Here is a 27,278-nt window from a genome sequence, read left to right on the forward strand (position 1 = left end):
AATCTGCCCCAACCTACATAAATACACCTCTCCACAACAATTACTAACAGCAACTGTAAATTCACCACAGTCCTCTTTCCACTTTGCTTCAGAAGTGCAGGGGAAGGGAGAGATCCAGCGCTGCTGAGGGAGAGCTGTGGGCAGAGTCACCCTGTGAGACAGAACGTGGCAGTTCTGGGCAGTGTCTGTGCTTAAAGCAGCCACTGCTCACACCTACAATATTTCAGCAGAAGCAAGTTCTGCTCTGCCAATTAAGTTTTTTTTTTCCATGCACTAAACCTCCCTTTACCTTCATGTCCAGGAGGAAGCACTCCAGTGAGTCAGAACATGGAAAGTCTCACTGTAAGTGGGACTGGCACGTGAATGGTGTTCTCTTTGAGGAGGATGCCACTGCCTCAATTAAGTCTCCTGAAACTACTGAGCAGATCACACAACTGCAGACAGACAAATCACCAAATCCTGTGCTGGAATGGCTGCAAGATCACACTACATGACAACAACCTTTAGCTACATTTCAACTGGAAGGTCGTCACAGTGACATACCAAGCACGTACTTTAAACCACATGACTAAAAGCAGTATCCAGAAAATTCTGATCACTTTTGAGGGGTTTTGCAAACATTGGCAAACAATTGTCCCTCCCACTCATAGTCATATGTCTGTGTAAGCTAAAAAGTACTACAATAAGGAGTGAAGTGAGACAGGAGGAGAGTCGGAACTCATTTGGTCATACTAGAGATTCCTTCAAACTCACACTGCTCTATATTGGTGTAGTTGTCAGCATCCCCAGAGTCCCCTCCAGTTCTGTCTTTGAAACATGTTTGCTGGGAAGTTCTATGTCCAAAGCAGCACATAACGTGTGCATCTCCTATCACCATCACACTACTGAGCAATCCTTTAGAAATAACCACGCCCATTTCCTACAGAATACGGAAAATACGTTGTTCTTCAAGATTAAGGATCTAAAAGCTTAAGAATTAACAGAGACCTTTACACAGACTGGGGAAAATGTTCTCATTTCACATCAAAATTTTGAATTAAGTCTTCATTTTTCCCCCCAGAAATGTATAGAAAAAGGCTTTCATTTTGGCAAAGAAAAGAAACACAAAACTGAATATGCTTTTCCTGATTTTACATTTTAGTTTCTTTTCTTCCATAATTTGAACAAAAATAGAAAAAAAATCAGGATAGAATTGTTAAGCATAAAAGGAGAGAAACAGATCACAAGACAACATATGCAGTATGATAGGTTTGGGGCACAAAGCCATTTTTAAAAATCAGGTTTAACTGGCTGTAATACTGTTCTCAGGCAATTGGTCTAAAGCCCAATGTTAGGAAAGTTGAGTTTGTAGAATTTTCAGCAAAAACTATGATGAGGAAAGGACTGAAAAATATTACTGTGGATCACCGAGGATGCCTCTTAAGGAATCACATACAAAATAAAAATTTCTTTTTTCTTCAAGTCACACACCAGTGTTGTGTATATTTAACCTAAAAACCAGTCACCTGCTCCTTTTGCAGTAAGAAAAATACAGATATAGAGAAAATATAGGTATAGAAACAGAATTTTATTTGATTCTAGAAAGCATCATGCAACAAGTTTTTTTCTTAATGATCCTTGCCCAGCTTTGAGATGAAAGAATAGCATTTACAAAGTAAAAGGATGCAAAAGTAAGGTTAGCACCATGGGAGGAATACTCTTCTCTTTACAACTCCATTTGATAGACAGTTATAAAAGAAAACAGAGGAAAAGAAAAAAAAAAGTCCAGGTGGCTAGATGACCTTGCATTTTTATTTTCAACATCCTAGATACTTAAATCTAAACATCAAGATGCCATGGTTCTGCTAGTATATCTAATAATTCATGTTCTGCAAAACTTGCTCTGTCCATTGAGAAGTATTCAAGAGTCAAAAGGTAATTGTCACAAAGTACCAGCTAATATGTAAGGTAAAAATTGCAGAAGTCCCAAAAAAGAAAGGAAACAAGAGAAACCAAGGTGAGGAGTTTGTCCCTCTTCCAGTCTTTTGCAGGTATGGCTATTAAGACTTGCTGCAAAGATCAAAAACTAGAAGGGATGTGTACTGGACCTGGCTGGGATGGGACAAATATCCTAACATTATCCTGTAATACCCTAGTTTCATGGGCCAAATATCAAGATGTTCTTAATCTAAACTCTCCCATTTCTTAACTACAAACAACTACAGAATTACACCAGATTTCAAATGTTTGTTTTTCTTACTTTTGTATTAATTTTCAGAATTTGCTGTGTGTGGTTCTTACTGTAAAGGTTTCCAAGACAGTGAACAGTTTTACAAACTCTCCAATCTTTCCCGAGCAGAAATTCTAATACGGGATTTAGGAGTTTTAAATGCCACATTGTTATTATTATGTGCTGTCTTCTTAAGGCAATGGAACAATTCCTTTCAAGTATCATAATTTTGCATCATAAATCTATCCTAAAATTTCCTTCACAAGCATCTATAATTACAATACATGTAAAATTATTTAAATTTTATTAAACTATTAACCTGACTCATTTATTTGAAGAAGGGTTTGAACTACAATTATGAGGAAGAGGCACCTTTGTGTCAGTTTGGGAAATAGATCTTCTGATTAGTCCCACCTTTCAAGGTCACATGTATGGACTTTTAGCAGCAACATTGAAGCAGCCTGTAAAAACAATTGTTTTGTGTCCAAATCATAGAAAAACCATTTAATCCCAAAGCAGAGTGTGGTGTAACCCAAACCAGTTGTATTGTTCAGACTAATAACCACTAGCACTTGAACACCTATTGCAGTGAACACTGTTTTAACGTTGAACTACCCAGAGGAGCCTTCACAGCCGTGAGCGCTACATCACATCCCCACCGGGACAGGAAGGAGACTCTGAACTTTTCTTTATCTTTCTTTTATTTATGCTCAGACTTCCAGCACTGCACATCAGATAGCCAGGGCCTTAATCTGTCCTATATCAGACTGCAAAAATACAACGCGCTTTCTCCGCTGTCTTCGCATCAACAAATCACACAGTCACATCCCACAAACCCTTCACATGAGCGGTTCCTTCCTTCTGGCAAAGCATCTCTCCTCTCAAGGATTTCAGCTAATGCTTGTGGCTTATAAAAGATTAAGTGCAATCAGTTACACTGAAGATTTATAATGCGGCTCTTGATTGCATTTTCTGTGCACGCATTTACATCAGGCACACGAGTTATATAAAATAGTTTGGAGTACAAAAATATGGTTATAACATAGGAGTACCAAACAGCACAGAATTAGAACAGTTTTATTACCATAATACCAATTTATATACAGACCCCCAAATTAAGGATTTTTTCTTTTTTTAATTCTAAGTATTCTTCCCAAATTGACAACTGTAGTGTACACTCTAAAAACTGCAAATTAACAAAACAGATCTATTTTAACCCTTACATTGTCTATGCAGTCTGCACCAATCCTCTCTCTTCCACACAAAAGTGTATTATAAATAATTCTCACAAAATGTCACGTATGTTTTATTGCACATTGTACATGCCAATATTTAAAAGAAAGGCTCAAACCTTTCACTTGATAACTAGCTGTTTAAATAACTAGCATTTACTTGTGTTATGAATACTATTGCATTTTTCAGGCTCTAATCTTAACTGATAATTTAAAAGAAAAAAAGCAGAACAGAAAATATGCCTTGAACTTTATAGCTTTTGTGAAAAAAAGAAAAAGCTTCTTTAATTCTGCTGAATTCTACTTTATAAAGTCATTAAAAACATCTGACCTAATTAAAAATGCTGTTTCGAAATTTCCACATGTTTTTCTATAAAATGATGCGTGTAGCTGCTTGTGTAATCATCTATTCCTCCTATTTTGCAGGATTAGATGTTTCTGTGCTGCATTGATGGGAAGGTTGAGTTACATATGTCCTAGTGTGAGCTACAGGAGTTATTGTATCAGCCTCTGCTCCACTGGTCTGCACAGGGGTGGGACCTGAGGAGCCTCTGTCAGCCCTCTGGACAGGTCGGGATAAAAGGACACCGGGCACAAATGGCCACCCAGCATCAAGGCCACGTGTCATTCCGGTTAAGTGGATCTCTACACTAAGGAATATGAGTACTTCATCATTAATATGTGGGTTTATGCTATGCTGCACTAAAATACGGCTGCTAAACAAAGAGAATGATTTGTTGTATGACAGATATGTGCCAGCTGGTAAAAATGCCTCACTGGATAAAAGTCTGCGATTCGAGGGTTAAAACTCTGGCATGGACAAAAAGATTTCAAAGTTGATCGATCAAATGTTTTGCCAAGGGTTTCTAAAGCTATTTAGCCATCAACAGCTCCAGAAAGGGATAAAAATAGCAAAACCAAACAACTAAAATTGCACTATTACAAAGAAACAAGTCCATGAAAGGGAGAGTCACCAGCTGCAGTTAAGGGACAGCCACTTCAAGAAGCCGATTGTTTTTTCGCTTGCAAGTTGGGATGTTGCCGTTTTTCTGGCTGCCTTGTATGAACTTCACACACACTTTTTCTTGTTTGAACTGGACCAGGAACCTAAGAGAGGGAATAGTAAAAATTTTAGTTAAGGGCAGGAAAAAAAAAAAGACACACGAGGAGCAGAAGTCTTTTCCTGTTGGTTCTAAGCATCACTCCAAAAGATGTCATTTTCAGCTCTGTTAATAATAAAGAGTTGGGGAATAAATTTAAAAAGCCATAGGTTATGGAATGGCAAGAATCTCCTTCAGGTAGTATCTCTTAAGTATTGCTTTTTGCCTATAACTGTGGACATTTTACAAGAAGTTAGTTTGATATTCCTTTAGAAAAAAAAGCAGTTTGAAACAGAATTTCTAATGTACCAGAAACGCAGCGAAGACTATTTCCAACTACTTCACTGTCAGCCAAAGGGACTTCTCTGTTTTCATGGAAGGAAGGTCAATACTTCTATAGCAACATTGGGAGTGCTTTTCTTCTGGTTTACATGTAATTTAGTACATCTGGTATTTTAGCACCTCTCATACGTCTAATCCTTAGTTGGCCTTTATAGGCCCCTGCTCGGCAACTGGGAAAATTCACTTCCTGCCCAGCAATCTCCAAATTTAGACATTTTCTAAATTCTAAAGTTCTGGGTAAATTAATCTGGATTTGACTCTTCACTTTTTACTGGAAGGGAAATTTCACTGAATACAGAGAATTGCCTAAAAAAACCCAAAACACAAAAAACCAACAGGCTCCTTGTGGAGCCTCTAACCTCTAACTGATCTGGATAGAGAAATTAAAAGCAATAAGCAAGGCAGTGCTGCCTCTTGGCTCACATGCAGTGGTTGCTGACCTAAAAAGTCCTTTGTAATACAGCCGATTTTCCTTTTTAGCATCCTTAAAAAGTCCTCCAGCAGAGGCCAAAAACTTCAAAGAATTTGCTCTGCAGCCGGAAACCACAAATCAAGCTGACGGCAGAGCTCAGGGGAGGAAGTGGCCTCTGCTGCGCTGAGCTGCCCTTCGGTCCTGCTTTCCTGCTGCACAGCCCAGACACTCAGAGCTTGCTCAGTACTCCCAGCCATGCAGGCACCCAAAAACGTGAGCAGCTCTTACAGCCATTGTCTCATCACCAGAGCTAAATTCTCCTACACCCACTGTTCCAATATTATACATGTGAATGGTGTGTCTCTTCCTAAACATACCCCTGCATCAACAGCATTCTTATATCAGCTCTCTTCCCAAAAAGCAGGATAATCAAAATGAGGCCACATTTTCCTCTTAATTCCTAGTTGCACTTGTGTCTAAACTCTAGATTAAACTCTAGGAGAAGAGACTCCTGCTTCACCATCAATAGAGATGGGACTCTGCAAAGCTTAAAATTACTTAGTCTGGATAAACTCAATAGCAATACACACATGAATGTTTTTAATCTGCAAGAGAAGAAACAAAAACCACATCCCAAAAAGCAAGAAAGACTCCTTTAAAGTAGGCTGTTTTCCAGACCTAAGGTAAGCAGGCACTCCAGACTAGTGCAATGCATGCTTAAACTTTGCTTTAGTTTATTCCTGTGTAGCTCCCCTTAAACTAGAAGCTTACTGGGAATAGCCACACTCTTAGAGACTGAAAAACACACACCCTTGAGCAAATTAAATGATACCTGGTAACAGAAAAAAGGAAAATGGCAGATTTTCTTTTCAAGGAAAGAGCAAAATTAGCCTTTTAATAAATCCTCAAATCTGAACAAACTGTACCCACTACCATGACTCTAGAACACACACAGTGTGGTGCAGCCAGATAGAAAGGCTCCATTTTTGCCTACAGGAAATTTACTTCACTGTTGTTAAAGGGTTCCAAATTTTCTTCTTTATTCAAAATGAATAAACCCACCAAATCAACACTGCTGAAAAGAGGGGTCACTTCACAGAACAAAAGGAGTGCATGACAACGGTGGACTAAGTGAGGGACTCTTCCTCAGCAAACTTCAGGAGTTCACACACACACACACAAACACCTTTATTCCATAGCTAAAAACACCACAAGGGCAGTTCTTATTTAAGGCCAAAATATGAAACTGTACCAAGCAGAAAGAAATACTATTTTGAGATGCGAACTTTTTATCACACAAAGCTTTTAAACAATGAAAAAAACAAAAAAACAATAGGTTGTTTCACCTTCACAAGAGAGAAGGTAGAGCTTAATAAACCTACATTGAATTGGGGAGGGGTTTTGTATTCTGGTTTTGGTTGTTTTCAGGAAACTTGGCACCTAGTGTCCACTCTAATCTATAAATATCTCATAGAAATTGGTGAACTTTTCAGTCACATGCAAAGCTGTTCTCTTAAATGTAGTAACTCTTGATTATTTCTACAGCAGCAGTTCTGCTTCACAGCCCTATTTGAAACTACTTTAACAAAAGCACATTTTCTGTAATGACTTTCAGGGACATAAAAGCCAAAATGAATACTATAACAAGCACACACTGAAAATTGGATCCTTCTTTACAAGTATTCTGTCAAGAGAAAAGAAGTATTAGCTACACAACAGTGTTTTGTTATTCTGACACTAGATACTTGACTTTTTAGCATGCTGCATTGAAGCAAATGTACTCTTAAACAAACAAGAAACATACTCATCAGATATCTCAATGTTGAGCTTCTGTTTGGTTTGGCTGAGAGTAGTGCGGTAAAGTTTAGTGGCCATTTCAATAAGGTGATTGCTGCTGAGCAGGAAATCTCCTTTACTGGCAGCTTCTGAACCCTGAAACAGGAAAGAAAGTAGTTAGGACTACCAAAACCTTGAGTACGATTAAATGGCAGCCAAGCAGGAGGATTTACAAGGAGTCTTCTCTTCCCAGTTTAAGGAAACAACAATCTTTTGTCCTGCAAATTAAACAGGGAATGCAGTGCAGTGTATAGGATCAAAAAGCCATTTGCTCCCAAATAATCTACAAACCAGTTGAGAAAGGTAAAAAAAATCCCTTCTGGTCCTAAAGGAGCATCATCTTCATTTGTCCTACAAAACTGTAGTGTTTCTGTCTCCCTCATCTGGATACACCACAGCAAGCTTCCAGTACGTGCAGAAAGGAACAAAAGCAAATTACCAACACCAGGCTGAGGATGATGGCAGCAGGTATGAAAAGACACTGTATATAACAGTCTTCAAATCCATTTAGGCTAGAATACAGATGCCAGCTTAATGATTTTAGCAGAGCAATGGTTACAGTGCAGTGAGGCAAATATAGCACTGAGCTAAGTTCTTTAGAACTGAGTAACAAATTAACTGTGCCTCACCCTGGACTTCTTGGCATCCCATAAAGAAGAGAGAAATATTCTACCAGTATATGTAAGGAAAACACTGGCACAAAGTACCTGAACCATATTACAAGTGGAAAACTCTGATCCTGAAGAGGCTGAAGTGAAGAATGAAGTCTGATTTTCACAGTTAAGTGATCGTTCATAATGTAATAACTGTTCTCATTTGGCTTCAGTAGCTTTAAATCAAAGTTTTTTCAGCTATGGCAAAGTTCAGTAAATTTCTAAGCCTACGAGCTAACCTGTATGATTTAATGCTACAGGATAATTAACAAACAGGTTTTACATCACTGCATGTAAAACCGTCGTCGTGGTGTGACGGAGTGGTAACCAACCTCCTTGAGGTGCACTGCAAAGAATCCATCATTTTGGGAGCTCATGGACACCTTGGTAACATCTCCCAATGGAACCTCTGACTTGATAGTCCCAGATTTTTGGTCCGCAAGAAGAACATTATTTTTGGTTAGTAAGAAAATCCTGGACGCAGCCTGTGAAAATGCAAAAATGCAGAACATTGTCTACATGAGGAGAGAACTGGTTTTCATTAAGCACCTACTAAGACTCCAAGGAGTTCATAGAGTTAAAAAGCTTGGCCCACGTTAGCACACGTGAACATCTGATGTTCAGTAAAAGCTGCAGATCAGTTAAAATCAGGTCAAATTTATTTATGTGTCTAATTATAGATTGAGAAGCTTAGCTCATTTTGGCACATATGCTTAGGTATAAACAGTTCCTCTAATTACTAGCTTACAGCTGTAAAATTCAGAAAGTGAAACTCTGAAACTATACAAATCGGGATAACCTAATTTTTCATGCTCTTTAATTTAAAATCTCCAGGAAAATCATCACACACTAAGTCTCTATACTGACCATTATTCACCAAAACTATGATGCAGAGCAACACAAATCATATAAGTGTTTTTCAGAATTATGTTCTCCTCCCTTTATCTATTGGAATTACCCTTTAGGAGGATAAGCATTCATATTTTCAAAAGACAAATACTTTTAAAGCATGAAATGTGTGTTCTTAAATTTGTCTTAGAAAATAGTAAGAAAGAGAAATGAGAACTTAATCCACATGCAGCTTTTTCTCCTGTAAACTTTTAAATAATAAAATCTTTATTAGAATTAAGAAGTAGCTGCATTAAGCACATAGAACCATAGTTCATTAATTTTTTTTTTTTTTTTTTTTCATCTTGAGAGCTGTAGCCTGTGCAAGTACAGGAAAGATACTGTCTTCATTTAATTAGTTTCTTCTAAACCAGAAAATTAACTCGGCATCAACAACAGGCAACCTAATTTCACTCCTACAAATGCATAAATGACATCTACATCTGAGAAGTTGAGATCTACTACTTCTAATATTTAGACAGATATGGTGAAAGCAATTAAATTTACTAAGGTAGAATAATACTTCCTGTTTTAATAAGTACAATTTAAATGCAAAATGTGTTCTGTGTTGGCCAAATAAAAAAGTACCCACCATATTTAACAATTCTATTCAAATTATACAAGAAACTTGCCTCTTCATTCCAAAGAGCTTTGGAAGACAGGCAAAGCTAGCAGAGTATACCACTCATAATTTTAAGAGATAATAAAATGTGATAATCAGAAGCTTGACTGACAGCGTGGACTTCGAAAAGTTAAGTTTTCTAAATACTTGAAGAAGAACAATATTCTCTAAATGTTTTTCTTTAATTGGCAAATAGAAGACCTTAGCTGAGTACAGAGACCACATTTAGTTGTGACACAATACAGTCTGTTACCAGTTGATGAGATACAATTTTTTTTTTTTGAAAAGTCACTGGAAACTACAAAACAGTATTTTAGTAATCTTCATGTAAGTTTAAAAGAGGTGGTTAAAATCACCCAATTACATAAAACCAACATTTCCAGTCCTGCACCCTTAAAAATACACATTATTTTAAAAAATCCTCAGACTATTACGAGTCTCACTTTCAGTGTATTTATAACAAAAATTATCTACCCTTCTGGATAATCAAATCCATTTGATTACCTTCCCATTGGCTCTATTGATCTTATTCACAACTTCTGCAATAATGATCTTTTCATCCACGGCATCTGTGAGTTTTTTGTACTTGGGGTTCTCGCTGATCTCCAAGTAAGCCCCTTGGAATGGCTGCCCAACACTGCCCGAAAGAAAGGCAAAGGAAACACGAGTTAAATACGAATCTCGAGGAAGAAGCAAACCTGACACCATCACAGGCTTCATGAGGAGATGCCCCAAATATAATTTTCAATACATTTCTGGCTATACAGCCAGAAACTTCCTCAAGCTTTGGCACGCCCTCTTCCAGGGGAAGTTACTTGCTGCTTCACTTTTAGTGAGGGAATAGTCTTAACAAGCCAGAAACCTCTACTCTCAATGCCCACCTTTTGTACCTGTTCACTCAGCACACTGGTACCAGCATTAATCTGTGCCAAGCAGGCAGAGTGTGCCAGCAGAAAATAACATGGGAATTGCTGCAAAGTTGTGTGGATGTATCCCCCAGCACATCATCCCAGGGGAAGAGAGAAAGGAGATGGGGTAAGAAATGGCATGTGTATTAGATACAGAATCTTATACACACTAACAGCCCAGCGATGGTGAATGAAGAGAAAGTTATCACCAAAGACAGAATAGGGTTTTTTCTTGCTCTGGAAGCATTTTCCAATTAAATGGGCCAAATTTCTTTGGATATCAGGCACATGGACATCCTTGCATATGCAGCCAACTACGATTTAAAATCACCCAGTAAGAGTCCCTGTGAAAACAGAAAATAAAACCTCAGTAGGACTGACAGAGTATTGATACTGACAGGCAGGACTTCAGTGACAGACATGAACTTGCCTTCAAGATCTGCTGTTGTTTGTGAAGCATGGAGCAGCTCTTTGTCAAGATCTGCTCCACTTCCAAATCCCCCCACCTTTATACACCTTAGGGTGTTAAAGTAAGGGCTTCACTACAGGTCAAGAATTGGTGAATACAGTCACTGCTTGCTTTGTTTGGAAGTCACTTTAAATAATCACTTTAAGTACAGTCAAAGTATTCAAGCAAAGCCCTGCCAAGACTGGAGCCCAAGAGAAACCAGTACAGTATGTGGAACAGCATTGCCTTTGCAATTGCAATCTGGCACACAGATAAATGGGAAAGAAGAGGAAGGGTACTTGAATTTTAGTACCCACAAGTCCCTCTCTCTTCTTAAATAATTATACTATACACAGAAAATTAGCCATATCCTATGAACCATTATCATACTAATTAATCAGAAATTTTATACAGTAATTTTCTCTACCCTTAGGCCTATTAAAAAAAACCCCAACAAAACAACAGTAGGAGCTAATCAGCTCTGAATACCAGACAAAAAGAGATGGAAATGTTTCTAAATGAATGCAGGGTGGGGGAAGCATTCCAACTTTCCACTATGTTGGAGCTTCAGGGTTTTTTGGTTTTTATTAATTAGCATTATGAAATCATAGTCATCGAAACAGTACATTCCCTGTGGACTTCATCCCTGATCAAACGATGACAAGTTACAACTAAAACTGAAATGAATCAACAGTTCCTCTATCATGTATACTATTTAAGAATGTCTTGGATAAAAACTACTCACATATATATATATATATATATATGAGTTTTAGATATAAATATAAACATAAATACAAATATAGATATAAATAATATAAATATATTTTGCTGTATATTATTTCATTGTTCAGCCTTGGTGTAAAAAGTACCAAACCAGGGATATAAATAGAATTCCTTCCTTCCCAATGAGCTCTCTGCTGATCAGATGCATACTGACTAAAACCTAAAACAACCTGCTTGTCCCTAGGAAAGTCCAAAGGCACCATCTTTCTCTTTTCCCAGCAGCATAAAAAGACATCCCAAAGCAAATAAGGAACAAACCACAAGCTAGCATATATAGCCATCAAATAAGTGATCTACTGAAGGGAAAAAAAGAGAAACATACACTGAGCCCATTACAGGAAAACAGGAAATGTCTCAATTTAAAAAATGACACAAAATAAACCCAAGGAAACACACAAACAACAAGAAGAGCTTGTCCACGCATGGAACTGTTCTCATAAACTCTTGCAGATTCCCATTTCTCCCTCTGCCGAACCTTGCTTCTCATTTAAATTGCTCCTGCTCAGCTCAAATTTCAGCTTCTACAAGAAAACTCTCTTGAGATGGACAAGATGTTTGTTTTCAAGAAAAAATACAATTTATAAGCTCATATTCACTTAAAAAGTGTAAGCCAACTTATTTCAAGGACATCTCTCTTTTGTCAGTTTTATGGCATACCAAAAGAAGTGCATTCCTTAAATAAAATCAGATACTACTGTACTTTCTTGAGTAATGCTAGCTCTGTAGATAGCAATGACAAGAATCTGTCAGTTTTAGAGAACTCAGTAATCTGAGAAACCAAAGAACTTATTTGAAGAGATTTCACATGATTAAAAAGAAAAAAAAGAAAACAGAATCTAAAATGGAAATAGAACTTTTTTTAAAGTATCCTTGCAAAAAGATATGCACCAGTGTATCTAACTGTTAAATTACCCAGTCTTCACCTTAGAGCATGATGGTGAAATGTGCTGACTTTGAACACAGGAGAGCTCCCCAGCACAGCTCATCTGGGAGGGAGTGACATTGTCACTTACAGCCTCCCAGCTCACTCTGCCTTTATCATTGCAGGAAACAGCCTGATGGAAACGAGGGGAAAGGGTTCTGCAAGTTCCCCAAACTTTTACAACGTGAACAGGTCATGGGGGGTTCAAACAACAAACCACCATGGATTCTGAACAGAAGTTCTTGGTATCACAGGATTAGTGGCTGTAACAACAGCTAAGTTTGCTTCTAACTGAGGTCAGTTTTCAGGATGATAAAGTCAAATGATGGAGGGATGTTGTCAAACAAGGAAAATACACTTTCCTGCTTAAGGTAAAACGCAAAATCTTACTTAGTTTCCCAAATCTACAGAAGGATATAGAATTTCTTGTACACTAAAGGCAGCAGAATCACTCATTACCTGGCTGGATATAAAGCCTTCTTGTCCTTGAAAAGTTCACTTGCTTCCAGTTTTTCTTCATATATAAGCTTCTGCTGATCTGTGAACTGATCTCTGTACTTTTTACACTACAAAACAGGATATATTAAACAAACCATAAAATTATCTTTCCCAATCTCACAGCACCACAGACTAATGTTTGCTCATTGCTCAAGATGCACATTCTTTGTATGCTTCTGAAGTGACTCAGCTCCATCCTACATGCCACTGTAATAAACAGGAGAGGCAGTTTTCTCCTCACCCATTCTAGATACTTCTGAATTACACCAGAAACAATATATAGGACATCTCATGTAAGCATGTTGCACTCGAACACGAGCTTAATCTATGAGATACCAGTTATTGGAAGACTGTGCTAAAAAGCTTCACAGAAACATTCATACAGTTCCATGGATTTGCAAGTTTGTATAGGCAGAGAGAAAGAAAAAAAACCATAGCTGAGAGGGTGAATTTTGCAGGCTCAGAAAGAAAAACTGTTCCTTGACAATTCACAGAAAACACAGCCCACAAGATCAGTAAAACAGTCCCATCAGCATTTGTACAGATTCTCGCTGTTCTCTCCGTCCAAAGATCCAAAACAAATTTCAGCTAACCACAGCTCATAAGCAAAAAATTCCACCCAGCACTTCCAGCATTGGTCTAAGTCCTGGCCATGGACACAAGTATTACAAGCTATTAATTAACAGGCGGATGGCAGGAAGCAAACCTTTCCCCCTAGCCCCAGAAAGGAGTAGCCAGGATAGTTATATCCCTTGCAAGCCAAAGGCAATGACCAAAAAACATACTCCTTCCAAAGAAATAAAATTATCCTGGCTGGAATTGAAGGAAATACATCCTAAAAATAGACCCTTTGTGAACAAAACTGTTGAGAATCATGGGAAGAAGTTCTGCACAGACTGGACCAGAATGTGTCCTACCCTCCACAAATGGAAAATCCTCTTTAGTTCTTTGTGAGTTGAATCCAAGAAAAGGTAAGGCCTCGCTGGCCAGGTTTTATCTATTGGTGATAAAGAAGGCATCTTATTCTTCATTTCCAAGAAGTATTTTTGCATCTGTGATAAAATTGAAGCAAGATGTTTTATTAATGTTCAAATATCAGAGTTATTGAAGTACGCAAGGAAAAGCAGCTGCTCTGTGATTAAAAAGCACAGTTACCAAACTGCAACTCTCAGCTCTCATAAGCCAGAATATGGATTTTAAAAGCCAGGTATACTGGAAATGCAGATTAGATATCACAGAACTGTGGCAAATACTTCATACCATTCCTACACCACCAAATACTATCACTATCCTTTCTTTACAATATCAGAATATTAATTTGTCACTTTTCCATGTGCTTATCTTGGACATTTCCTTACAAGGACTATCAAGGCCATAACACAGTTGTTGTATTTGATAGAAAATAAAAACTTAAAACACAGAAAGTGTACATGTGCTTTGTACAGATATATACATACAATTCTCTGAAGGGTAAATTCATAAATTTTTCTTCCAGCATTGGCTCTGAAGAATTTCCTGTATTCTCTACGGACCTGGAAAGTTAAACAAACCCTCAAAATTAATAAAAAGAAAGTATTTGTTTGCACAGGTATTCTTTTAAAAAGCTCTATGGTAGAAAACATTAAAACAAGCATATGTACATGCAAAGAGTTCCTGAAATAGGAACATCACCTGGTCACAGTTAAAATATGTGAAACAGACCATGGACCAAGATGTCTGAAAGATACCTCGGCTGACCTGAGTGCAATTATTTGCAAACTTAACAAGGAATTTGAAATACTTCCCTCCAAAAAGCCAAATTATTCAAATATTGTCAAATTCACAGCATGAATCTATTTTCAATAAGCTTTTGCATGAAGCTGGACTGGAAAAAGTGAGGCATCACCAGCGATGGCACAATTTTCTTGTGTCTGAAGTGACACTGATTTGATGTTAATTACAGAGTTAACTGGAGAAATTTTCAGATTTTTCTCCATTAAAATTCTTAATACACAGAGTTTTCAATAATAAAAAGGGAATTCTTTTTTTTCAGAGCACACTTCTGCATGAAAAAACTCTTTTCACACAAGCAGTCTTCATTCCGAAAGAAAAATAAGATTTTGGTGCTTGGTAAGAGCAGAAAATCAACACAAAGACTGCTTAATGTCAGCAAACTTGATATTTGCTCCCAAAATTTATTTAAAAACCAATACAATTTAAAAAAAAAATCAAAAAAGTGATCATCGAAACAATTTTTGCTGGTGACATTAACTTTTAATATGTCCTTAGAAGTGCAAGTTTCAGAGTACTTGTTTTGCCTTTTCTATCAATGTTAATCAGCATAAATCAAAATTCAGAAAAGGCAACCAGAGAAGGCCCAACTGGTTTGCAGTTTTATGTGACACCCAGGCTCACCTCAAGTCAGCCGAAACATCCCCCAACTTTTTTTGCAAACTCTGGCACAGCCTGCAACACACCTGTTATGGGTTTTGGGCAAAACCCAGGGAAAACATCGTGGCTTTGCATAATTCACCCCAGAGCAAAATTTAGTGGTTTTAGCTAACTCACTGTGTGTTGCTGGCTTCTGTGTTACCAGAATATAAAGGGAAACCCAAAGAATAAAATCCCCACCAACTTACAGAAAAAAATTTACCCTGGCACCCCCTTCTGCCTCATAGTGACTCATGCATTTTGAGATAAACCAGCATTTGGAAAGCAAGAATCTGTCATCATTTGGGGACTAAAAACACCCCACAAGTAAACAAGTTTTGCTTAATCACACATTAAGATGCATCAACAAAACTGGCAGCATTCAGCTGTCATCATTCTATGCAAATTCAGCGGATAATTTTTTCCTCCTCACTTTATAAGAAAAAAATATTCGAGTTCTTATTCACTCATTTTCTGCAAGGCTTAGTGCTCTATAATTAGAGTGCATCCTTTATTAATTATTCAGGGATGGTAATTAACACACTCAAAGCCACTCCAACCACAGTCATCCCAAATCTCACCATGTTCTCATAGACTCTCCCTAATGATCTTTCTTTGCGAGCTGCAAGGTGGGCAAATTAATTTGGAAGAAAGGGACTAATAGACATCCTATTGGTGCTGCAGGGAAGCTGCAAAGCAAGCACTGAGAAATGCAAGCTGCTCCAGAAAAGCCTAAATCTGGAAAGTAGCACAAATGCTATTAAAATCTACTCGGCATATAATCAAATAAAACCAACAAGTAACAAAATCCTCACAACTTAATGGTTTAATCTTGCCTGTTTGTATCAATTTCAATTCTTCAGCCTTGCATGTCACAGGTGAAAACACTTTGCCTTCAAACTACCTGTGGTAACAGTGATGTATTGGAATGACAGACTATGGTCTTATTCAGAAAAATCTGTGTATTTCAGGTGAGATGGAAATTGGAAATGTTGCTTATGCTATTTAACAAACTCACCAAAAACCATGCCACAGACTGCAGAGATGTATTCCTGCTGTAACGCACCCTAAAGGTTTTGGAATTATCAGTTTGCATTTAAATGCCACTGTTTGATATAAAACAGCCTCTGAGTTCTCAGGAGGGACATATCCTTGTTTTAAAATCATAAAAACAGACCTACTTTGGCAGTAGTACCCAAAGTGTGATTCTGATCTGCAGAATGACTTCTTAAAATGGCTCCTTTGTATTTTCCAGCTCTGGTTTCCATGTATGTATTGAAATGGATTTTTTTAAACACAGATGAACATGTATTATATATATGTTTTCTAACTATTTTTCCCATTTCATCACTGTCAGGATAAGTACAAGAATATGAGAGCTGAACTTTACTCTGCATTACTGAGTGAATTGTTCCTTTCATACCTCTGTAGTCTACAACAGCCCTATTAGCAGAAGTCACCCCCAGCCAAACCAAACAGATTCAGATTTCCACAGTTCTTCGGGACTGCATCTGTGAAACTATGTTATGTAGATCATTTGGGCACAGACCTGAAACATCTGAAGATGCCATTTTCATAGTCTATTTACAGAGCAGAACTACTTTTTTCCAGATTACAGATGTGTTTTCTTTTGCCAACCAGTCCTTGAAAGCAAGGGACGGAAAACAAAACACTTTTCCACATCTCAATTTCTCTAGGAATTCATAGCTGTCACAAGCCACAGGTAGCTGTGTGCAATGCCAGGCCCTAAAAAGGCTTCTGGATGCAACAGGACATGACCATTGGCTTTACACCATGCCCTCCTCGACACTGGGATCAGGGGTCTACTGTGAGCAGCAGTGAGAGTCAGACGCTTCCACCCTACTTCCTGTTCAAACAAGCAGAAGTCACAACCAGAAAATACATCCTTGTAATCTTTCCAGGTAGGACCTTTGCCAAGGTAGGTCAGTTTTTTTAAGTCAACAACTGTAATAGAGTCCCTTTAATCTGACTTTTGTCTGTCTCTTGAAAGCTGCGATTCCGGATATGATAAAAAAAGTCTCGATGCCTAAATGTTGCTGCTGTGAGGCACTTTCAGCTTACGACTTTTTCAGCCAAGTCCATGACAAAGTTAAACAATGTAAAAAAAACCCACTCCTTCTAGTGAGCCCACACAACTGCTTGTTTATTAAGTGTTAGTAAGTAGTGTGCCACGCTTCATTGAGTTCATGTTGACAGATGGGAGTGTTGGAGAAAGTACCTTCAGTCCAAGCCAGTAAGCCCAAATGACTGCCACAGCATGCTTACGCCTAGCCTCCTCCTTCAAGCGTTTCAACTCCCTCCGAGCCTAAAGGGTTCAGAGAGTGAACAAAAGAGACAGCCCGATGCAGACAGCACAACGACCAGGAAACGCCTCTCCCAAACCAAACAGGTTTACAACCAGGAGGGAAAGGGATGGAGCAGCAGCGCTTGACCTTTGACACCCAACATGCCCATGTGAGTTGGTGTGAAGCCACAGAGAAGGTCGAGAAAGCCTCCACTGCTGCTGAAGGGGCAAGTACAGGTGGGAATTTTGTCAGCCCTGTTATTCACTGTCAGCCTTTCCTCCTCCTCTCTTCTGTGCACACATCTCATAACTTGATCCTAATGGGAGAGCTTTCCCTGCAGTTTTGTGATCAAAACGATGTGTATGAAAATCAAGACTTAGTAAAATCTCACTATCTAGTCACTTCTTCCACTGGCAAGTGCCTGGGCAGGACAGAATCAGCTCTGAAACTACGTGTCGTGGTGACTTTCCAGCACTGTAACGAGGGCTTTTATTCTGAAGGTTATTTTTTATTTTGATCTTTATGTATTTTAAAAAAAAAATTCTCCAGCCTGGTAAATGATGTCTGTGTGGAATTAAGGGGCAGAGCCATCAAACCTAGTGCATTCCTCATGTACAAAGAGGTAGGCACCTTCCTACTTTTCATCAATCACCCCATTTCAGGAAAGCAATTTGAGGCATGTGTGGGCAACTTAACAGAATGTCGCATTTTAGGAGATACCAGCACATTTTTATTCAGTTATCTGATGACAACAGTCAAGGAACAGTTCCAGTATTATAGGCTCAGTCAGAGCAGCTCTAGCCCTGTATCTGCCCTTGTCAAGTTGTAAGTTATCAGACTTGTGCAGCAGCAGTTCCAGCCTGTGCCAGTCATGCTCTTCTGGTGCAGATGGAAAGGTTAATGTGCAGTGGATGTAGACTCAAACATTATGTTTCCACTCATCTGCTAGGCAGAAAAGCTCCTACTGCACAGCACTGTAAAAGCAAGAACTATGCAAAGCTAAGTATTTGTCTATCTTGTGAAAAGGAAGGAAACTGAGTACTTGAGGCTCACTCTTACTTTATTTTTTTGTTTGTGGGGTTTTTGGTAAAGCAAGAGACTTCTGATGATAACTTTTAAGAACTTTTGTTCTAACTTTTCCCCCAAGAAAAGATAAAAGATCACACCAATAAAAAGTTGTCTCTCTTATCAGAGACTAATTATTTTTCTAATCTTAATTCAATTTAGATTATTATCTTTATATACATATATATTATTATATTTAGATTATTTCTATTTAAGGAATAAGGAGACAATTTTTCACTAAATTCCTGTGAGCCAGTTGATAAAAATAACTACTAAACCATGTTAAAAATTATCCAAATCTACTAAATATTTAAATGAGGAGCTTTAACATAGTTAACACTATTGCATCCACTGGATGTATCTTTTAATTCTAAGGCATATCTTAAAACTAGGAAAACAAATATTTCTTCTGAAGTATTGAGCAATTTTTTGGTGAAAGGAACTCTGATTAAAAATAAAATAAATTCTCAATGTATTGTGCTTAAACAAATGAGGAAACAGTGTGTCTGTCAAATTATATATTATATACATATTGTAAGTTACCTAAATATCAAGCTAGAACTGAAAAGTTCCAAAAACTCTCTAGTATGAAGGAAATTCTGTACATGTTTGTTTGAATTCCCAGGGCTGCCATTTTGCTAGAAATCTAATAGATTTATATCAAAATAGCAAAGGTCAAACACAGCATTATACTCCAGATGTAATTTGAGCACATTTCTCCATTCAGTTGGCAAGGTGTTCTAACAACACACCCCCAACATAAATAACAACTGAAAAATGTTTTAAATCTAATGTATTTATGGTTTTCAACTAAATTAGGAATTTATTAATTGAAACCAATATATTTTTGGCCTCTAGTGAACAGCATTTCAAATGTTCACATAACCCACAACTACAGGCTGGGGATTAGCAAGCATCTTTCAGTGGGACTTTGCTTCTGAAAACAAACAGCTGATGCTGGAATTCCTGGGATTTTTCTAGGGCTGTAAGTTTAGAATTGCAAACTAACATCATTTTCTGCTAAAAGATCAGCTCATAAATTTGTGCTTTACTTGTACTTATTGAAATTTTTTTACTGGTTCAAATCACAGGCAGAGAATCAATTAAACCAATCATAACTAGAATTTAATGAAACTTAATAGTGTTGGTTTGAACTTGTAGATGATGACTGTCCAGGATACAGATTATATAATATGTGGTGAAAATCTCAGCTGGATCACTAACACAGTGTCACTGAAAGCACTTGTTGGGGGCGTGGGGAGGAACACAACAAAAAACCCCGACCTTGTCTCCCCCCCACAAAACATACTTTGCATATTTACATGTAGTTAAATGCATTTCCTAATTTGAGAATACTATAGTCTAGTCATTTTTAATCTAGTCTAATGGCTTGTTAGTGCAAATCTGTACTTGGTTGCCATGCAAAGAATTTCCTACTCTACAAAAAACTGGCATAAACAATGCTATCAGATTTATTAGGTGTGGCATGAATGGAAATGGAAGGAATCGATGATCATGCTCTATTATTTAAGAGTGAATTGTATTAGTCATTAATTCTTACTATGAACTAGTGATTAAATGTTGGTATTGTTGGGTAATGGAGGGGGGCACGTGATATGTGCATGAAGTACCTTATATCCAAGCCAGAAAGCCCAAATAACAGCAATAGCATGTTTATTTCTAGCCTCGTCTTTCAGTCGTCTCAGTTCCCTTCGTGCCTGTGATGCATTTGAAAACGGGATATAGAAAAGCTTAGGAAAGAAAAGGTTATTGCAAGTTCCCATTGGTGCAAGAAAGAAAGGAAGTAACCAGTCACTACAAAAGGCAAATATTAAAGCGTGTCCCTGCTTCCCAGATTGCACCAGCTATGACAGGTTAGCAGCAAAGAGAAACCAAAAAACCAGTTTAGGCAGTAAAAGCAGTGTAAGCCACTGACACTATTCCCAGATAACTATCCTGAGGGACCTTCTTCATTCTACGTAGGGACACACAAGTGCACAATTTGTTGCCATTCCTTACCTGGGTACCATGCCAATAAGCAGCAATTACTGTGGCAGCCTCATTACAACGCTTCAGATGCTTGAGTTCCCGAAGAAGTTTCCGAGCCTGTAAACAATTTAAAACATTATTTTTTACTAACTTTTTATGGTTTTTGAAATAGGGCACTGCAACTTGTAAATCTAGGCAAAACCAAAACACACTGCCTCCAAATTCCCAAGCAAAGCAAAGACATTCACAAGCGCTGCCCAGCCTAACATTTGCTGTTCCAGGGAGGATTCTGTGCTGCAAGAGTTTGGGACTGGCAGGTCAGGTGATCTTTGTTCAATGTTCAGTTTTCTCCCAGATTTGCTGCATTACCTGAGATATCTATATGTCTGTGTGCACAATGGCAACAGTATTTTTTCTCCATACAGTAAATGTCTAATCCATTTAGAGTGCAATAAAGAATAAATCACAAATAAATTGCTGGCTTTAGGTCACACTAAAGGCTGCTGTCGTATCAGGCTTTCATGCACGGTAATGCTACTGCAAAACAGCTTGTTCTCCAATGGCAAACAGAAAAGCATAACTCGAGATGATGCTTTTAACCCAGTTTTCTTCAAATAACACTCATGGGAAAAGACAGCACATCAGTAGTTAGGCTGAAAGGATTTTTTAACCCATTTAAACAAAATAATAAAGACAAAGTAAAAATCCAGAGAAACAGCAAAGTCAAATTATGTTACCTTATTGTTGGCAAATTTTAAAGCCGCCTGGGCAGGAGAGGGCTATTTACACCAATAGCTCCTAACTGCAGCCCCTTCCCTCCCTGTCTGACAGAAAGGGAACTGACTCCAGAACTAAAGGCAGTTCTCTCTTCCCTAAGTAGAGGGGAAATCCACCTTTAGTAGGGTGAAGAAAGGTTAATAAGGAAACAGAGGAGCCCAGGGTTATTTTTTCTGAAGATGGACAGCAGTAGTTGCTTTAAGCATCATGGCTGCTCTCATGTGAGCTGTCAACCTCATTTTTACCTCTTAATAAAGCATCACTCCTTAAATATCTACTAGGATGCATGATTATCCCTTCACAAAGTACAAACCTCTCAGAGAAGAAGCGGAGTTGTGGCAAATTGAGGCCGAGTACAAGCCAACAGCAATAAACTACTTTCTCAACCCAAGTACACTTTCACTCCTCCACTTAGCAGACAGAGGAGAACTGGAGACTTAACCCAAGTAACAAATTGCCCAGGCAACACAAACTCTTTATTTTAATCCTGCTTTCAATTTGATTCATCCTTTGAGAATCCTGTTAAGCATAAAATAATCGCCAACCACAACTTGTTGCTTTCAAATCAGTCCAGCACTACAGTTTTCCTAAGCCCACTGGCAGAGCCCCAGAACATCCTGCTCTGGAGCAGTTGGCCTGCCTGATTAGGTGTGCTCTAATGACCACCCTCACTCATTTACACTCCAGTCCATGTTAAGAGGCCTCCTACCTCCAAATTCCCTGGCAGAAGATGCCTCAAGGATAACCCAGTAGTTTAGTGTGGTCCCAGCATTCCACTTGCAGGGTTTGCAGGGATTTATAGTCTGGGCAACACACACAGATACCCTGAACTCACCCCTTCTCACAGCAAACACGAGTGTTTAACAACGGCTGTGGCACAGCCACAGCTCCGTGGAGGGAAGGCATGAAGGGCAAGAGGCTCAGTGCATTTGGGATGTGTTTTCTGACCTGCTCCTCGCCTCACCGTACAGACAGCCGCAGTAGCAGGAAACTCACCTTCCACCCTCTGATGTACGACTGCACTGTAATAGCCGAACTCTTTATCTTCTGGTATCTTTTTTGTTGCTGTATTGGAAATAAGTATGTGATGCTTAGAACAGAATATTACATCTGTTAAGCACTGCATAATAAACCTTTCATTACTAACATTTGACCATATGCTTGAGGAGACAAGCACTAAATGTAAAAAGTGAACAATTTTTGACTGAGCACATCAGAGCGTACATTCTGTGTTCAACTCGAGGGGAAACAAAGCACATCAACAATGCTGCATGGACAATGTCACCCTGTTTACAGAAACCCTAAGTTCATGGTCAGCAGCACAAATGCAGATTAAATGCTAACAGTAAGAGCTTTATTTGTCTTCCCCACCACCAGAGTAGCACACAAACTGTCCCAAATGCTCAGGTTTGTTGGCTAAGCTTTTTACCACCTTTTCATAAGACAAGCTGTTCCTGTTACCCATAAAATAAAATTTCCTTTTATTATACCAAGTGCTGATGATAACTCAGGAAGAGGAAAAAAACCAAAACCATGGATTCCAGAATGAGATGCTGCAGTATTATTTAAGCATGCTAAGTTGAACTATAAATTTCCTGGACAGCTGAGCATTTTCAGTTCTAAAACTCAGTTCTCCAGTAGCCTAACATTTAGTATAATACTAAATTGACAGACTTTGCAACAGGGCTTTTAGACTTGACACTCAGCCCACTCAGTGACAGTGAACATCTCTGTGAGCAAGCTGGAGAGGGTCCCCTCTGGGCCACCCTCATGCCACGGCTGCCATCTGTGTCTTGCAAGGCAACAGACAGACAAATGTCTGCGTATCGTTGAGTCAAGCCTCCAGCACAAGGAGTTGCTCAAAAAAGCTTTATTCATTCCAGGGACTTCCCATGAAACCTTCCAAAGCACTGTGCCTACCAGTCATGTTGGGTGAGGAGAACGGTGCCTTCCATCCGCATGAAGAGGCTGAGGAAACCTCTCTATCACCACCAATAAAACAACTGCTGCCATGTTTCACCAGTGACCCAGTAAAGGTTCACAGTTAAGAAATCAGCAGTTCTTGGCCGTGTATTTGTTTTCATTTCCTTATATTTAAAGTTGTGCCAATTGAGCTGCATTAAGTCCATTTTAAATTCATTAAGGTTGCATGAAATCATAATGAAGCCATATGGGTACAACGCAATTCTGTAATGATGCTGTTTGTAGGAACAGGGCTTTCAATCACACAAGTTCAGAGAGAAGAGTTTTTACAGTAAAAAAGCATGCTTCGGGCATACTTTTTCCAAATCATCTATACTTCCCTCTAATTATCCAAGAGAAGTGAACCAAACACTGATGGCTTTCAAGAGGACAAACAGAAGTGCTTGTCAACTGAAAAACAGGGATTTGTCAACTCTGCAACTTGCAGTTTAAGAAGACTTTCTTTCCATATTTTATCAAGGTTTCCGATACGCTTGTGCTATTCTCTAGCAGTAACAAAACACAGCTGAGAAGTTCAAGAACGGTTTTAGAAACAAATAAATCTTTTTTATCTCGTAAGTCAGTATCATTTCCTAACTGCCAAAGAATCACAGAACCATGCTGTTCAGTTCGTGGCACTGAACACCCAGTCCACAGATAGATCTGAAACTGCTTTAGGACTGACTGAATCAATAATGACACTGAATTACAAGTCTTAGGAGTTATAATTAAAATTATATGCTGCCTCCTCCCAGGCAGCATTCTTGAGTCAAAGGCAAATGTTCCAAATAAGGCAAAAACACAAAAAGGCTTAGGAATGACTGAATTCCACAGAACTGCACATGTATATTACTGAACATTTTTTACACATTAACCACATGTTTTGAAAGCACCGGAAGTGCTGGGAAGCACAGCATTTAAGCTTAATGAAAAAGACTCTTCCCAGCTGAGCCACAGAATCCTGTTTTCCCAGAGCAAAAGGACTCTGGAGAGCTTTTCAATTATTTAAGAACAAGCACAATGTAAGCACCTAATAGTGGTCTATAGAAACTAAATTTTCTTTATTCCCGCTATTGGTACTTAAATATTAGCATAAAATTGAATTCTTTCAACAGCTCTCAGTACATATTGAGGAAGAATATCCTATGAAGGTTATATGTATTAAACAATGAAGAGAACCCCCCATGTAGTAAGGATGGTATCTTACTGCGTATCTCCTGTACCAGGAAGCAATCACAATCTGGCATCTTTTCATTAACAAGAAGCGGGTACGGCACTTCCAGCCTCTGTAAATCTTTTCAATCAGAGTAGCCAAGTCCTCCAAACGCTGCTTCCTCAGGTCTTCTAGTTTGAAGAGCTGGGTGTGGGGGTTTTTAGGGTTTTGTTTGACATTGGAAGAAAAACAGCAGGAGAGAAGAGACAAGGGAAAAAACCCATAAGCACAGCTCTTGTAAGAGAAATCACTTCTTTACTGAAGTCCCCCCTCAGACACATGTTGTTTTATTCATCTCCAGAGCTATAGGCAGATATACCAAGATGATTTGTGGCAGATACACTGTCACAAGTCAACGCTCTAAAATTATATTAAATAAAGGCTGACAGCTATTGTAGAATCTTGATTCACATTGATTTTAATGGGTCTAACATTAAAAAGTGCTTTTTTAATGCTACATTCACATCAATATATCAAAGCACTGCATGTAGAAAAATCTGTAGGAACCAGGTAGTGAATGATGCACCTCACAGCAGGCTGTCCTCAAGAGAGAGGGCTTGGTTTTGCAGAAGGCATTTTTCACTTACTGTTCTTGGGTTGCGGATGAATATCTTTGATCTGCCAAATGAAAATTCCTCTTCAGGGATTCTCAATTCATTAAACAGCACCTCTACTCCAGCCCTAAGAAGGAATAAATGAGCTTAACAAACATGAACCTCAGCTTTAAAACTTCTTAGTTCACATATTCACAGCTTAATTTATGGAAAGCATATGAAAGCATATTTTAAACTTTTAAATAGTGCTTGACATAAGAAGATTGAAAACCTAACTCATTTACTCAGTGGTTATTCAGCTAAAGGCAAGAATAATCACCATAAAGATTCAGAATAATTTGAGGAAAAAAAGAGCAAATTTCATTTTACAGCATCAGCAATGGCCTATTTTTTCCTCTTACATCTATAATTATTTTACCTAAAAACAAAAAAAAAAAGGAAAAAGGAAGGGCTCTCACACTAATGTCAAAATGTGAAACAAAGACTAACGAGTTTGACAAACGTCAGTGTTCCACTCTTACCAAATGCATTTTAGGAACACCAACAGAAAAAGGAGAGAGGAACTGTGCAGATCTTTGTGATGATTACTACAATGCTGTTTTTATCAATACTGCACTTCCACCATTATCTTGATAACCTAAAGATTTAAATTGTAGCTAAAAGATGTTAATCTATTATGAAAGCTATTTAAATCATGCTTTTGGTGGCCACATGTAAAAAGAAATAATAGAAGCTTATTTGCCCATCCCAGACATTATTTGCAAAAAATACACGTGAATACTATGCAATTTAAAAGTATATATTTAATACAATTGATTTGCAAGAGATATTATCTCATAATCGTTCCCCAATCATTATGTAAAGTTACTCCTGAAAGTGCAGGGGAAGACGGCATGGCTGTCTTCAACGAAATGAGTGTTCTTACACTTTGAAAGTTGGTTATTAAAGATAAGTGCCCTCCTGATCATTCCAGACCTCCCTGCAGTTTTGAATCCACTGCAGTATCTCTCTTACGCCCTTTCTGTCAGACCCAAACCAGTAAGGGCTGCAATATGCTCCTTTCGCAACGTATGCAAAAAAATTTTAAAATCAGGACACGTGGAAGACAGGAATTTCACTCAGGACAGGTAGGAATACTGCTGTCTGCCTACCTGGCTGGCCCTCTCCAGTGGGGCCATGTCTGCCTGCAGAGCATTTTGTACCTCTCCAGGCAGGGCTCGTAGGCCTGCCGGAAGGCGTAACCCGCCCTCCTGACCCGCACGTTCTCCAGGAGCCCGAGGTACCGGATCTGGTGGCACACCAGGGCCTCGTTGAAAATGTCTGCAGCCTTTTTTTCATTGGGCTTGATGCACCTGGAAAGGAAAACCAAAAGGGACATCTCTTTGCAACACTGTACATGTATACAACTCTTATGGTGATAGATAGAAACCATAGATTTCAATAGTTTATCCTTGGATATCGAGGTGGGGTTTTTTTATATAACCTCACCAAACAAATTCACCAAATCTTTGGCACTGGGGAATTTACCTGATATAGTTTGGATTTTTATTCTGGAGATTTTTCATCAGGGTAGCAACTGAAGCCTTGAACTGTGAACCTGCCGTTGGTGGTCTCTTTAGATTGATCTTAGCAGGGTTTCCTTCTGGGAACAATGCTTTGATAAGGGAGTGGTTGGCCTTCCACATGGCCTGGGAGAGGTCACGGTACAGAAGATCATTATTTTTGTCAACAAATCCTTCCACCTGGTACATAACCTAAACAACAGAGAAGAGTCTCATCAGCACAGGTTTTGAACTACAACACAGACCACTTCAAAACTGGCCCAAGAAATTGATTTCTCCTTCTTACACACTGTCCAAAAGAAACAAAAGATATTTCAGCTTTCATTTTAAATCTAACATTTGGATGACTTTTTGTTGGATAAAATGTCTGTGAACATGCTACCTGAGAAAGATGCATTTTCTCATCTGCCATACAGTTCCCTGTGTCGATCAGTTCTGGTTTTTGAAGTGGAAGAAATCCTTTTTCCATGATAACTCTGACACACCACCACCACCTGCCAAGACTCCATAAAAATCCTTTTTTTCTTGGTCTGATGAAGTTTTCTCCCTCTCTTTTGGATCAAAACAACAAAAATACCCTTTTCC

At 38.5% G+C, this 27,278-nt stretch overlaps 1 protein-coding gene across 7 annotated transcripts in view; it reads right to left on the reverse strand.

Moving 5' to 3' along the window:
- Nucleotides 1-1,548: 1,548 nt before the first annotated feature.
- The window catches only part of MYO1B (myosin IB), a 110,158-nt gene continuing 84,428 nt past the window's right edge, over nucleotides 1,549-27,278 (reverse strand). For 3 of the 7 annotated variants that reach the window (XM_039554877.1, XM_039554875.1, XM_019290496.3), the window contains 15 exons: nucleotides 26,659-26,885; nucleotides 26,283-26,483; nucleotides 25,165-25,258; nucleotides 24,572-24,721; nucleotides 22,399-22,467; nucleotides 20,656-20,742; nucleotides 20,268-20,354; nucleotides 17,505-17,591; nucleotides 14,314-14,388; nucleotides 13,774-13,908; nucleotides 12,818-12,924; nucleotides 9,799-9,931; nucleotides 8,117-8,269; nucleotides 7,100-7,227; nucleotides 1,549-4,548 (listed from right to left, as the gene is read on the reverse strand). In XM_039554877.1, the coding sequence (XP_039410811.1) occupies nucleotides 4,425-4,548; nucleotides 7,100-7,227; nucleotides 8,117-8,269; nucleotides 9,799-9,931; nucleotides 12,818-12,924; nucleotides 13,774-13,908; nucleotides 14,314-14,388; nucleotides 17,505-17,591; nucleotides 20,268-20,354; nucleotides 20,656-20,742; nucleotides 22,399-22,467; nucleotides 24,572-24,721; nucleotides 25,165-25,258; nucleotides 26,283-26,483; nucleotides 26,659-26,885 (1,857 nt within the window). In that variant the 3' untranslated portion in view covers nucleotides 1,549-4,424. The remainder of the gene's footprint in view (nucleotides 4,549-7,099; nucleotides 7,228-8,116; nucleotides 8,270-9,798; nucleotides 9,932-12,817; nucleotides 12,925-13,773; nucleotides 13,909-14,313; nucleotides 14,389-17,504; nucleotides 17,592-20,267; nucleotides 20,355-20,655; nucleotides 20,743-22,398; nucleotides 22,468-24,571; nucleotides 24,722-25,164; nucleotides 25,259-26,282; nucleotides 26,484-26,658; nucleotides 26,886-27,278) is intronic. The other 4 variants (XM_039554879.1, XM_039554878.1, XM_039554881.1 and 1 more) reach the window with 2 other exon arrangements.

Source organism: Corvus cornix, chromosome 7 (assembly GCF_000738735.6).
Source record: "Corvus cornix cornix isolate S_Up_H32 chromosome 7, ASM73873v5, whole genome shotgun sequence".
Lineage (NCBI taxonomy): Eukaryota > Metazoa > Chordata > Aves > Passeriformes > Corvidae > Corvus > Corvus cornix.